Genomic DNA, 14,858 nt, shown 5'->3' with positions numbered 1-14,858 from the left:
TATCCTAATGTACAGGCTAAATGTGGGAGATGCGATTGTGAAGATGCCACTTATTACCATATATGGTGGACTTGTAAAAAAGTTAAAGCATTTTGGATTAAAGTATCGTGGATCATGCAGAATATTTTGAAAAAGAAGATTAAGTTTACCCCGCAGTTTTTTTTACTAGGAATAATTATGGATTGTACAGCTATAGAGACTAAATTGATTTTGAACTTAATAACAGCCGCAAGACTTTTGATTGCTCAATATTGGAAGAAAGAAGAATTACCTACAATTGAAGAATGGACACTTAAAGTATCAAATCTGGCAGAAATGGCAAAAATTTCTGCTTACTTGAAAGACTATACACAAGAAAAATATATTTTAGAATGGAAAATGTGGATTGATTATATTCAAAATAAGTATCAGATAAAAAAATATCAAATAGCATATGAGTAAATTTAGGAAATATTTTGTATTAGATATATTTTTGAAGGAGAGGGGAATTGAGAGTGTGATTATGTGTGGAGTGACTAGAGATTATAATTTAAGATTTATTTTGGATTATGATTGTTAGTTTTGATACCCCACATTTTGTTCTGGGAAGTCTTAGGGGGGTGGGGGGTAAGAGGGAGGGGAATTAAGGGGGGGATGAAGGTAGAAAATGGAATGATGGTTAATGTACAGGGATTATTGAAGATGTATAAATATAATTAATGTAAGGTCGGGTCTGCCCAGCTACCATTTCAGAATGGTGGGGTGGGAGAAAGGAGAAGAGAGTAGGAGGTAGGAAAGAGGAGAAGAGGAAGAAAGAGGGGTAGAAGAGGGAGAAGGAAGATGTAGGAGGGAGGGAGGAGAGGATGTAGATAAGAAAAGGGGAGGAAGGTGTGGAAAGTAGAAGAAGGAAGAAGAGGGAAGAGAGTTAAAAGGAGGGAGTGGTGACTGGGCAAGCCCAACTAATTATATATGACTGTACATTAAATATGTTATTGGATATGAATGTAAAAATAAAACTTTTTCATTAAAAAAAAGAGAGAAATGGAGAAACCTGTTTTAAAGACAAAGCAGCTTCCTGCCTCCTCACACCTTTGTCAATGGGCCATTAAGGCCTCAGCAAAGCTCACTCATTCCCCCACCCCACCCCCCAACCCCCGCCTTTGTCAATGGACCATCATCTGCAACACAATAGGACCCATCTAGCAACAGAAACTCACCACATGGCAAGGCTCAAGCAAGCTTGAGAGACAACCTACAAAGTTAGCTAAGACCCCTAGACCACCTGGGAGTTTGACAACCAATTTGGGTACATTTCTTATACAGAAACAGGAAACACCAAGGTGGGGCCACACAGAGAGTATAAACTCAGGCACTCAGCATCTTGTCTCTCTCTTCTCCTTTTCTCCTCTTCTTCTCCTTTCCTCTCTGGTTCTTCAGCCAACACCTTGAAACATGTGATCACCTTTTCTACTCAGGAACTCAAGCTATGTGATTCCTGTCCACCATTAAACCATCTTTCCAAGCAGTCTCTATGTTTCCAGTGTCTTTTTACCCACTTGGAACTGAACCCAGATGGACATTTCTTCCAACAGAAGGCCTGGAGGAACGTTGTCCATGGAGTCGCGATGGGTCTGACACGACTTCGCAACTAACAACAACCATCCTCTTACATCCATATATTGTCCTTGACCTAAGACTACAATTGGGACCAGAATTTCCATCAATAAGTCTTGCAGTCATAAATGCAAGTGTCAGAATTCAGCAACAAGGTCACAAATCACAATCACATGACTTCAGGATGCTGCAACTAGTCCTAAATATGAGCCAGTTGCCAAGCACACAAATTGCAATCATGCAATCTTGGAAGTGGTCAAGTATAGATTCTCTAAGTCATTTTTCCAAGGCTGTCGTAACTTTGAACTGTTATTAAGTGATCAGTAGCTAGCTGAGGACTACCTGTACTGGGTGTTCAAAAGACTCTTTCCCTTTCTTCTTCTATTATTACTTTAAAAGGTTTTAGACAAAGTGCCCGCCTCCACCATCATCATGTAAATAGATCTATAAGCTTTCTCAAGAAATTTAAAAAATGAGCATGCTAGAATCCAGTGCTTTGAAGGATACTAAAGTGTAAGATAGCCAGAGCAACTTGTGGAGGACAGAGATCTAGAAAGGTGGCAGGAAGCAGAAAATATGTCTTGTAACTGACAATCCTGAAATCTTCACTCTGTTATATGGATAAATTTTCCTTCTCCTCTGCAGCAGCTTTCATAAGTGCCTGCAATGCGTTTTCAAAATTTCAAATACCCCTACCAGCTTTCAAAGGCTAACAAGCCTTGTTTAAGTTTATAGCACTTGTAATAGCTAGATTCTCACTAACTTGGGAATTTGGGAAGAATTCGATAGCAGTTTAGCTGATCAATCTTCAATTGGCAATCTCTAGATTCATTGCTGTTTTTATCATTTTTGTTATAGCACATTTAATGCACTGTTTTCTACAAATGTTTAGAAAAAATAATAGACAATAGGCTGCAGTCAATGTGGCACACATAGCAAACAGATGCACAGAACATACATCTAAATTGAATGGGAGGATTTTATCCAGAAATCCAACTGGCTTGATAAAGTTGTTTTATGCTAAATGTGCTGGCTAGTATCATATGAATTAGATGAATTTATGGAGTTCTTTTTAAGTTGTTTTGGGGATCTGAAAAATGTGCTTCCTATATATTCGTTCGGGAAATAAATTCTTATAATTCTGGAAAACAAGGGAAGCCTGAAACTAAGGAAAATTAAGATGAATAAACTATGTTGTATAAACACTGACCCTTTTTAAGAATCTTCAAACATTCAATAAAAACTATGTAAATACCAATATTTAGGTGAGAAGTGGAACTCATTCAATGCTGCCACACACTTTCCACTGTACCTGAAAGAGCAGAATAATAATGGAACAGGACAGCTGTTGCTAAGCAACCTGGGATACATTGCAGGATTTTTAATTACATTTATTTAATTAGTTATGGGTGAAAGAATTCTACACTCTGTAGAATCCGCATCCTCAAAATTCATCTTGAATCTGTCAAAACTTAAAAGAAAATACAGACCTTTGTTTTTCTAGCTTCTTCCACTGACAAGGAAAAAAAAACACAATTTGCAAAGAACATAATGAAAGGAGAAGACAAAGGGAAGAAAAACAGAGTGGAGGATGAAAAGGATAGAGGGAGTAGAGGCAGATATGGGGACTGAAATACAGAGTGCAAGAAGATTCTTGCTTTAAGTCTTCTTTAACCTGGTCCAGGTGCATTCGGCTACCAATCCTGTAGGATTGTTGTGACCCAGGCCCAAGTAGGTAGTAGAAAACTCAGTTTAAAAACAAACAAACTTTATTAGAACAGCTGAGAATTAACTCATTCTCAGTGTAGTCCAAACTAAATCAAAGCAAATTCCTCCCAAGACAATTTCTCAGTCTTATCACCAACCTTGCTCTTAATTAGGCAAACTGCCAAAGGCCTTTCTTGGCAAAAGTTAAAAAGCAGAAGACGCCGATAACAAACAAATGCAGCAAGACAAAGCTATCAACGTTGTTTTCCGGCAAAGAGCCAAATGCCGTTGGTGGTCTTTTAAGCCTTATGGGAGGGGCCAAGCATCTCTTGGCCCTATTCAAACAGTCATCCTCTTTGCTTGAGCTGCTCTTGCCTTCTGGCAGCTCTTCTCATGCGTGCATTAGGAACAGGCTCCTCCTGTTCTTCTGTCTCACTACTGTCAGCCTCTGAAGGCTCCAGAGTCCGCACATCACTCCCCGATGGCCCTGGCCCCACCTCTGCCTCCGACGCAGAGCCCTCATCCGGGCCTTCCCCAGCCTCCAGGACTGGCCCATGCTCTTCATCAGCCTCATCGCTTTCCAAGTTGATTGCCAGCACAAGAAGGATCAACACATCTGAAGGGTACCAGCTTGGTGAAGGCTCTTCTTGGTGCTGTTTTTTATTAAATGTTACAACTTTCCATGATCAAAGGCAGGAAGTCCTTCCCGCTGTAGGATTGGTTGAAGACATCAAAAGACCAAACAAAAAGACCAACGCGTCATTCAATGTTCAACAGCCTCACTTCCTAAATGGTTCTCTGCCACTGAATTTAACAGATGACAAGCTCTATAAGCAGATTTTCTATTTCAGGGGTCTCCAACCTTGGCAACTTTAAGACTTGTGGAGCTTTGCTGGCTGAGGAACTCTGGGAGTTCAAGTCCACAAGTCTTAAGGTTGCCAAGGTTGGAAACCCCTGTTCTATTTGACTTTGTCCAACTCTTCTTCCCCCATCGAGTTTTCCCTTAAGTCTAGCTTTACAACATGTGAAGCCTTTTTTTGGTGGAAGCACATAGTCAATTTCGATTAGATTCAGAAGCTAAGCAAGTTTGGGCTTGGTAAGCATTTGTATGGGAGACCCCCAGAGAATCCCAGTGTTAACCCTGAAGTTGGCTGAACTGTGGCCATTTTCTTTTTGTGTAGTTTCTAGGGAGGTTTCTTTTCTCACGGCTTCAGGTGGTGGCACAGCCTGGAGTGAAGAGGCTGGGAGGTGCTTGTGGAGATTAGCTGGGGTGTTGTAGCCTAAATAAAATTATTTTCCCTGGGAATCAAGGACGTTTGTACAGGTGTCTGCAGGGCAGAGACTGAGGTCATCTTGCAACGGGACTGTATGCTGATTGGATCATGTGACTGAGACAGGGAGGAATAACGAAGTTTTACTTTTAATTAGTGGGAGGAGCCAATTTAGAGCCAGTTTTCCACCAGGAAGTTGCCAATTTGATATGTCCTAATAAAATGTTCTTTGAGGAACTTGCCTGCCTTGGAGTTCTTATCGAATGGGACCTATTACTTGAAACCCTGACACCCAGGAGAAAATGACAAGACAACCATCCAGATGTGTGTTAGTATCATCAAGTGTCCAGTTCAACTTGAGGAAAACTTCCCTTTACTTACACGGTTGTTTTAGCTATGTTGTACTGTACACCACTTGGAACTGTTTCTGGGGGACAACTATTAAATACATTTATAACAGAAGAGCTAATAGAAACAGGATCTATGATTCTGCATGCAAAGGATAAAAGCTCAAGCTTCAAAAAAAAAAGGAGCAATCCTTTTCTTGGAAACAAGGATTCAGCTTTTTAGGATTATATAAATGCTTCTGCTAATTCCCTTTCTGCTGCGCACAGATACAGTATCAGCAACTCCTCATTCTCTTCAACTGCTTGGTTTTAAATATGTAGATATGTCATGCATCAATTCACCAATGCCTGTCGGTCTTTCTATACATTTGTCAAACGAAAGCAGGGGATACTGCACTCTCACATCTTCATCTCTTCCCAATTTTGCTTAAGGCTGGTCTTGCAAAAGAGGATTTTGATTTTGATGTAAAAACAAAAATCAAGGGAAGAGTATATTTGGTACGGAAGAAGATGCTGTAAACACAACAATCTCATTCTCTCAAAAAACTGTAGAATAGGAAGGATAAATCCTATTTAGCCCAGGAACCATCGCTGGGGCTGGGAATAACTTCTCTGCCTTACCTCTACCACTGTTGTTCTGGCAGCTTTACACATAGGCTGATTGAAGTTTCTCGCAGTTTTCCTGTTTGAGAAGAAAGAGGGCAACGTATGCTTAACAGAGCTGCAGTTATCCTTTTCTATAATGTCAAGAAGCATTAGCAAAACAAAATTCAGAGCATAGTCAGTTCAGAGTTGAAAGGGGATTGGCCTTCAGGTCCAGAAATTCCAACCAAAGCAAACCCACTTTGCTATCTAGCTTCTACTTGAACATAGCCAGTAAAGGGGCTTCCCTTTGTTCTTCAGGCATCGATTGCTTACATACAAGCTAAACAGGTGTGTCCCGGGGTGAAATCCAGCAGGTTCTGGAGAACCGGTAGCGGAAATTTTGAGTACTTCGGAGAACCGGCAAATACCACCTCTGGCTGGTCCCAGAGTGGGGTGGGATTGGAGATTTTGCAGTATCCTTCCCCTGCCATGCCCACCAAACCACACCACGCCCATCAAGCCACGCCTATACAACTGGTAGTAAAAAAAAATTGAATTTCACGACTGGTGTGTCCCCCTCAAAAACAATAAGAGAGTAAGTTTTAATGGTAAAGTGTTATCCTTGTTTTTGGTCTTATCTTCAATTGTTCTCAATTAATCACATTTCCAAGTAGTCCTCAACATACCACTGTAATGGAACCCAGATTATCCATCATAAATCATAATGGTCATACTTTGGGGCATCCATGTAACTAGAACCAATTATATGAGGTCATTAAGCAAATATTGCAGCCCTTAAGCAAATCAATGTATTCCTATGACTGTTTTTTGTTGAAAACCAGCAATCCCCCCCCCCCGCCCAAATATTCCCTTTCTTCCATGGGGAGTGCTTAGTGAATGGATTCCACATAGAACAGAATAAGACAAGAATGTGTGACACCCCTTTGACTGTACATTTATGAACAAATGCATAAGAAATGTTCATATCCTGTAGTTGTAACACAGAGGAGGGATATACTGTACTGTAGTGGTTAAAATATTAGATGAATAAAGCTATTGAGATTCAACCATGGAAATTCATTAGATCATTTTAGATAAGTCATTGTCTCTGAGCTTAGTTGTGGTGGGCTAGAATGAAATCAAATCTTCATGGAAGCCATAAAGCTTCTGGAGAAAAGTTGAAACATGAATCTAACAAATAAATAGCAGATAGAAGCATGTTCTCTGCCAGCCATGTCCTGACAATCTCTAATACTTTCTTAGGTTATAACAATGCAAGATTTTCAATCAATATTACAAGAATCTTGTCGATAGCAGGAATTTGACTAGAAACGTCCTGGGGTCTCCCTCACGGGTGATCCTCAGATAGCGGCTGGAGAAAGTTAACTGGAAATGTTCTAGTTCTGGATGGTTTACATTAAACATGGATTTGTTTAGGATAATGCTGGCTGAGGAATTCTGGGAGTTGCAGTCCACACATCTTAACAGCAATAGCACTTAGACTTATATACTGCTTCACAGTGCTTTACAGCCCACTCTAACCAGTTTACAGAGTCAACATATTATCCCCAACAATCTGGATTTTCATTTTACCGATTTTGGAAGGATGAAAGGTTTGAGCTGGTGAGAACTAAACGGCTGGCAGTTGGCAGAATTATCCTGCAATATTGCATTCTAAGTACTGCACCACCACCGCTCTTCAAGTTACTGAGTTGAGGAACATTGGTTTGGAAGGACTACTATGCCTACAACATCCTTCCATCCCCCTCTAATTTACAAGTCTCTTAGCACTGATGGAGGTATCTCATAAGCTGTCACTATTACGAATTATAACACTTGGGAACGGTCCTGAAACTAGTTATATTATTCCTGGGTTTTAGAAAGAATAACGACATTTCTACCTGGAAGAAAAGATCATAGTTTTAAATTTTAATTCTTAATTCTGCTCTCAATTTATTTACCATCTTGACGTTATTTGGGGGAAAAAATAAAGTTTTCATACCATCATCAGCAAAAAAAAACAAAAAAAAACCCCTAGTTCCCTGCCTCTGTTTTGCTAACGTTATGTGTCCTGGATACACAGCCTTATAATACCAAATTGCTTTTTATCAATGCTAGCACTGAATTCATATGGATGTCAGTATCCTTGACAGCATGTCTCCGAATGATGGCATACATCTGTTTAATATTAAGAAAAGGCTTAACATTAAGCTAAGAATGTTACTTTTTTTAAGTGTCTCTCTAAGAGTTTCAGCTCCAGCTCATGCAAAGCTGAAAACTACAGCCTTCTACTGCCCTCATGTGGTTTTATTTTTGTTTCATGGGTTTGTTCAATACGGTAGAACAGAGCAAGGAGCAAAAACCAGAGGAAAGCCTTTGCTGTTGAAGCACTGCCAATGCAAAGACTGAAGGAATAAACTGCTGGAATAAGACAACCATTATCATGAATGGGGAAGTTGTTTCAACCTCCTGCCCTCGTTAGTCATGATGAGCAGGAACAGCTTAGCTTTGCTATATCAGCTTTCTTCCTATAGCCACTCTTTTGAAAAGCAGCCTCACTACACAGAGACAGAAGCTCCTGCATTGCTTCAAAGGATTCTGGGACATAACCTAGGGCAGGAATGCATAACCTTCTTCAGGTTCTAAGGCAGGGGTGGGCTGCTGGGGGTTTGCAGGGGTTCGGGAGAACCTCTAGCTAAGATTCTGTGCAGTTTGGAGAACCCCCAAATCCCACTCCTGGCTGGCCTCACCCGCCCCTCCCCTCCCAGGAGTCCCCATGTGGCCTGTTTTGGATGCAGGTAAGCGTAGGGTGTGTGCGGAGGCTCAGGGAGGGCAAAAACGGGCCTACCGGAAGATCGGGAAGGCAGCCTGGGGAGGCTGATTTTGCCGTCCCGGAGGCTCGAGGAAAGCCTTCAGAGCCCGGGGAGGGCAAAAATGCACACACACCCCGGCCGTGGTGCAGGAGGCCAACTAGGCCACACCCACCATGGCCACGCCCACCCAGCAACCGGGAAGAGAACCCCTTGCTAAAATTTTTGAAGCCCACCCCTGCTGTAAGGCCATACTTGGATTCTCAATGGCAGGCCAGTTCCAAAAACGAATGAGACTTAGATGCAGAAATGAGCAGGCTAAAAAGGTGGTTCTCAAATATGGAAACCCCTTGAACGGTTCTTACAACTTGGTTCTGAATGTTAGACATCCCTATTTCCACCCCCCCAGTTGTGTGTCCGCAATTTACATTTTTTTCCCCCAAAACTGGCATTCATTTCCAGTTGTCAGCAACGCCCTACACGTAGCAAACAATTTATTTATTTGTATCTCAGCTTTATTATTTTTAGAAATAACTCAAGGCAGCAAACATATCCAGCACTCTTTTCTCCTCTTATTTTCCCATAACAACAGCCCTGCGAGGTGAGCTGGGCTGAGAGAGAATGAGTAGTCCAGCTTTCATGGATAAGGAGGGACCTGAACTCACGGTCTCTTGCTTTCTAGCCCGGTGCTTTAACCAAATTGGGTCTCTGGTTTGCTTAATGACCTTAATTAATGACTTAATTACTGTAAAAAAAGTCATATAACTGAGTTGGTCATATGATGACCCCCCCCCTTTATGAACATTATAACTTACAGCCATAATGGGCAGCCGCCATTACAGCTGCAAAGACTGTCTGCAATTTTCTTCTATTAAATGAACAATATTTAAATTTGTTACCTGCTTTTGGAAAGGTGTTGGGGTTTTAGAAAGGTCTCAGCAATTTTAGAAAGCTGCTTCCAATTCTAGGGCTATAGACTCTGCACTCAATAATAAAATATACTGCTGCTGGGTTTTTTTCTTTTGTTTTGTTTTTAAGTTATGGTGAGGTTTTTGGTTTTTTTTTGGTTTCATTTTTATAGTCTTTTAACTCCTCACATTGTGCGGGTAGGGGACTAAAAACCTTTTAAAATAGCAAACCAGAACTCAAAATAAATTATATGAGCTGAACAACTGGGCCTCCCATCATTGAATATAATTAAAAGATGCATCCTAACAGCACACCCACCCCCAAAAAATTCCTCTAAGATGAAGAACAGTGATGGCTAACCTTTTCGTCGTGGAGTGCCAAAAGCGAGCATGCACACAGACCCATAAGGCAATGAGCGTGTAACCTCCCATGCGCCCCATCCCCCCACGCATGTGTGTGCACCCCTTCCACTCCCCAACCCTGCACATGTGCATGTGACTCCCGCCCGTGCATGCGCCCTACACCCCACCCCACCCGTGCATGTGCAACAGACCCAAAAACCAGCTAGCCAGCGGGAGGCGCACCCACATGTGCAGTGGAGCTGAGCTGGGGCGACAGCTTGCGTGCCCGCAGAGAGGGCTCTGTGTGCCACCTGTGCCATAGGTTCGCCGTCACAGATGCAGAATGTTCATATTTCCCAGAAAACTCTTTGAAAGCAAGGTTAAAAACATGCTTGCTCTGTGAACATGCCATACCTGAAGATAATATTTCCAGCACGATCAGACTTCCATGCCTTTATTAACGCAAAATCTCCTGTAATTGATTTTTCCATAATGTAATGCCGACCGTCAAATTCCCTCACCTTTAAAAAAAAGGGAGGGAGAAAATTTTAAGAAATTTTGAAAAGATTTGTTCTGTTTAAATTATCAGCTCACACTACAATTTAAGGCGATAAGTCTTTGAGGAGAAATGAGATGGAGTGAAAATACCACTGACAGTAATAAAAGCTGGAAATTGAAATTGCAGACTGAATAAAATCAGAAGCACAATATGATCTGCAGAGTGGATTTATAATCTGCTTAATATAGTGCATTAAGTTAGGACTTACTCCACTTTGTTTTCCTGAACAAGCCTCAAATCAGGAGTGGGCTGCTAGGGGTTCGCAGGGGTTTGGGAGAACCTCTAGCTAAGATTCTGTGCAGTTCAGAGAACCCCCAAATCCCACTTCTGGCTGGTATTTTACCTCTCTTGGCTCACTAGCCAGGGCAACAGTGCCATCTTTGTTGTATTTGATTGGAGACCCTCCTTCTTGCACTAATGTCCCATACCCAGTACTGGTGAAGAAAGCTGGGATGCCAGCTCCTCCTGCTCGAATCCGCTCAGCAAGGGTACCCTAGAAAGAACAAAAGGCTTAATGCGTGGCAAGACAAGACAGATATAAAGGAGGCCTGTGACTCATAATAGTACATCAATTCTTTGACAAAAGTTGTTAAGGGACCTTTTCATCTTTTCTAAGTGCACTGAGATGGCTCCTGAATACTGCAAGAGGATTTTCATAGAATACTCATTCCTAAGAAATGTGGAACAGAGGTATTCAGGCTTTCTAATTTTTAATATTAGTTTATTAATAAGCAATAATAAAGTAAGGTCAATGTTTAGCAGGGTCAATCATCATCATCTTAATGTTACCAATATTTCATTTCTGAAATACCTGGCATGTACTTTCCAAACTTTTCTCCTTATTTTACTGTTCCTCAAAAATATTTAAAAAAATCTATTTCCCAACTATATTTATTATAGTTTTTTTCAGGCAAATATGGCTTCTTTGCCATGCTAATTAAAACACATTTCAAACGTGCTACTTCATCTTATAGGAATATTCCCAGAATCTGAAGATTTTGAAAGGAACGCATCCAGAGCGTTTCTGGCTGTGGTTAATTTATTTACTCAATGTGGTTGAGCTAAGAAAAGATTAACTTACAAAAGGTGGTAAATATGAAATGAGCTACTTATATTCTTAACTTTGGCATAGGAGGGAAGTTTGGCTGGCAGGCAGGCAGTCAATCTTTTTCAAAAAGCTAGTTAAACGTGCATGAAGAATAGAGTGCAGTTCAGTGAAGCACAACATTGCAAATACTTAATGGATTTTTAAAATGTGACTGCCAATGCAAAATGCAAATGCAATTAAAAACACCTCCTACTTCTCCTACTCTTAACTAACTGGTACGTGAGTGTCTATGTTTTCTTACTAGTATTTCAATACTGTGTTGTAATTATAGTGCATCCTGGTGTTCCAACATAGACCAAGCTTTAAGATAGATTCAGAATCTGGCCAAAGACTAATCTAGTCCAGTTCCCTGATTCCTATAGTGGTGCAACTCAATACATTCCCAAGATGGGAAGTCTGTCGACGCCTCTGCAAAATACCAGAAATGAGGAAAGCTGTCTGATCCTTATGGCTTGCAACAGACACAAAAGGGCCATGCAGTACAGTAGTTACACAACCAACATTTCAGTTTCTGCTGTGGAAATCCTACAACTGGAACGGAAGAGTTGCTGCCAATAATTATGAGGAGCCTTCCTCCAAAGAACAGGCAATTAGCATTTTACCTGTGGGGTAAGCTCAACTTCCAGTTCACCACATAAGTATTGCCGCTCAAATTCTGCATTTTCTCCAACATAAGATGACACCATACGCTTGATCTGTTTGGTCTGAAGCAGAAGCCCGAGCCCAAAGTTGTCTACTCTGCAGAGAAAACAGGGTTAAAGTTGAGAACCAAGTGATGGAACATTTAAATTATGCCTGCAATATTGTGACCAGAAATAAAAAGAAAAAAAGAAAGAGTCACACTGAGCCACAATTTAGTTTAACTGCAATCTGTCAAATAAACTACTTGTTTATGGTGGCTTGTACAGCACAGCCTTTTCAGGGTGTAGCAAAAGAAAAAAAATGTTATATTTTGGAGGAAGATTAGTGAACACCGAAAGTAAACCTCAGTAGACAAGAACAAGAATGTCTGATTTATAGATATAAGGTGTCTTTTTTATACTCTATAGAGATATATTTCAGGCCTCTCCTATCTCAAAACATGGGAAAATATGCCATCAGTTTTCAGCAACTATAGTCAGAAGTAGCTCTGAAGTGTGCAAGAATGGGGTGGGTGATTTTCAAGTTATTGACTTCAATCTTAGACTATAAAACATGGTTTATGATATGGATTATAATGGGCATGGTTTCTATGGAAACATAGGAACACGTCATATTTGCACACCATTCAAGAGACAATAAAAAAGCTAAGAAGGAAACAAAAAGAGCAGAACACATCTTCCCCAGCACCCAACATTCCAAATAAGCAGGGATTAACACCAGACAAACAATCAAGCAGAAAATAATTCCTAATCAAAGAGAAAAGTACACTTCCATCAACACAGGCAGGGCAAGCTATTGCATAAAATATAGTGAACAAACCACACACTCACACTGATGATGTTATCTAGTTGGGTAATGAAATATCTGCAAACAAAGCATAAAGATCACTAAGGATTCTACAGATGAACTCTGAGCTACATACATTCTCTTCTATTGATTTTATACTTTTCCAACATAACTATTCACATTTTATTACCGTATATACTCGAATATAAGCCGATCCGAGTATAAGCCGAGGTCCCCAATTTTACCCCAAAAACTGGGGTAAACTGGGGACTCGAGTATAAGCCGAGGGTGGGAAATGAGGCACCTACCGGTTGGGGAAACCCTCCCTCCCTCAGCTGAGAAGGCTGGCGGCTCCCCCGCCCGCCTCTCACTGCACCGCAGGGCTTCAGTCCGTAAAATGTGAAAAAAGAAAAAAAACTCGAGTATAAGCCGTATATACTCGAGTATAAGCCGAGGGCTTAAAAAAACTTGAGTATAAGTCAGAGACCCGAGTATAAGCCGAGGGGACGTTTTTCAGCACAAAAAATGTGCTGAAAAACTCGGCTTATACTCGAGTATATACGGTATATATTTTGGCGTAACCTGTCTCCAACACATAAAAGCTTGTTTCATCTCAGATTCTGTACATAATTATGTAATATTAAAAAGGGATGCAGTGTAATATTAAGGGACGCGGTGGCTCAGGGGCTAGGACGTTGAGCTTGTCGAGCGAAAGGTCGGCAGCTCAGCGGTTCGAATCCCTAGTGCTGCCATGTAACGGGGTGAGCTCCCGTTACTTGTCCCAGCTTCTGCAAACCTAGCAGTTTCGAAAGCACGTAAAAATGCAAGTAGAAAAAATAGGGACCACCTTTGGTGGGAAGGTAACAGCGTTCCGTGCGCCTTTGGCGTTGAGTCATGCCGGCCACATGACCACGGAGACGTCTTCGGACAGCGCTGGCTCTTCGGCTTTGTAACGGAGATGAGCACCGCCCTCTAGAGTCGGCAATGACTAGCACGTATGTGCGAGGGGAACCTTTACCTTTACCTTAAAAAGGGATGAGATGAATGTTCTAGAAATTTTAACCTTTCTTGATCATGTGGTGTTTTTTTAGCATAGCTTATAACTTGAAATGTAGAAATATTCTAAGTTGTGAATGCTAATTCACAACTTCTATATTTCAAAAACAGAACTGAAGTTTTTTTCAAAGAGAAAAAACTCAGTACTCTGAGCAGTAGTGAAATTCAGCTGGCTCTATAAGGAACACGTGATCCAGTAGTGCCAGCGACGGGAGGCTCCGCCCACCCACCCAGAGGTCATCACATCCTGTTTTTGACCCTCTGCGCATGCACAGACAGCTCTGCACATGTGTGGAGGAAGCATGAGCAAGCGTAGCGAGCGCACGTGCGTGCTCCGATTTGCAAACAGTAGCGAAGGTAAGTGAATACCACCCCTGACTCTGAGCTTTGAGAAACCGTTTTCACCAGCTTCTGATTTGTTTCCAGGATAAAATCAAAAGCTATAACAACACTGTTTTGGGACCACAGTATCTGAAAGCGAGAGAGATTCGATTGGTCTAGTGATTTAGCATCAAGTTGGGATTCAAAAACTCAGCATTCTACTTAGGCATGAAAGGTAGCTGGATAACTTTGGGTCTGTCACTCTCTCTCTCTCAGCTCACAATCTCAGGCTCAGACGACAAAACAATTAATCAACCAATGGACCAATACTCGGTTGATCGGAGGGGGGAAGAGAAGACCCTTATGCACTTGGAGGAAAATTATAGGAAGAAAAATAAAGTATTTGGAAGTAAGCATTTTCCCTGAAGACTCATTCAATCCATTCTCCTGGATATTTAAAAGGAAGCTGTCATCTTAGATTTGTTGAAAAGTTTGCAATAGAAATAGAGCACTTTTCTCTGTGGAATCATTCCTTCTTAATGGACGATTATCTTTTTTAAAAAGGGGCTCATCCTCCTTTCTAGTAAATATAACAATTGCTGCTGTTTATGTGTTCATTATTTTTAATTTTTTAATCTTATTTACTGCAGCTACACTTTCTCCTAAGAACTCTCAATAACAGCAACTGGTATGTTGTATAAATAAGGAAACCAAGTGACCCAGTGGTGGGATTCAAAATTTTTTACTACCTGTTCTGTGGGTGTGGCTTGGTGGGCATTTCAGGGGAAGAATACTGCAAAATCCCCATTTCCTCCCAATTAGC

General features: G+C 41.1%; 1 protein-coding gene across 3 annotated transcripts in view; it reads right to left on the bottom strand.

The window, feature by feature from the left end:
- OXCT1 (3-oxoacid CoA-transferase 1) overlaps positions 1-14,858 on the bottom strand; it is a 75,879-nt gene that overhangs the window by 40,409 nt on the left and 20,612 nt on the right. For all 3 annotated transcript variants that reach the window (XM_058169908.1, XM_058169907.1, XM_058169906.1), the window contains exons 4-7: positions 11,833-11,968; positions 10,466-10,615; positions 9,978-10,084; positions 5,540-5,600 (exon numbers count right to left, since the gene is read on the bottom strand). In XM_058169908.1, the coding sequence (XP_058025891.1) occupies positions 5,540-5,600; positions 9,978-10,084; positions 10,466-10,615; positions 11,833-11,968 (454 nt within the window). The remainder of the gene's footprint in view (positions 1-5,539; positions 5,601-9,977; positions 10,085-10,465; positions 10,616-11,832; positions 11,969-14,858) is intronic.

The sequence above is a fragment of the Ahaetulla prasina genome, chromosome 2, assembly GCF_028640845.1.
Source record: "Ahaetulla prasina isolate Xishuangbanna chromosome 2, ASM2864084v1, whole genome shotgun sequence".
Classification (NCBI taxonomy): domain Eukaryota; kingdom Metazoa; phylum Chordata; class Lepidosauria; order Squamata; family Colubridae; genus Ahaetulla; species Ahaetulla prasina.
Note: the sequence above shows the minus strand (reverse complement) of the source record. Positions and strands in the feature narration are given on the sequence as shown.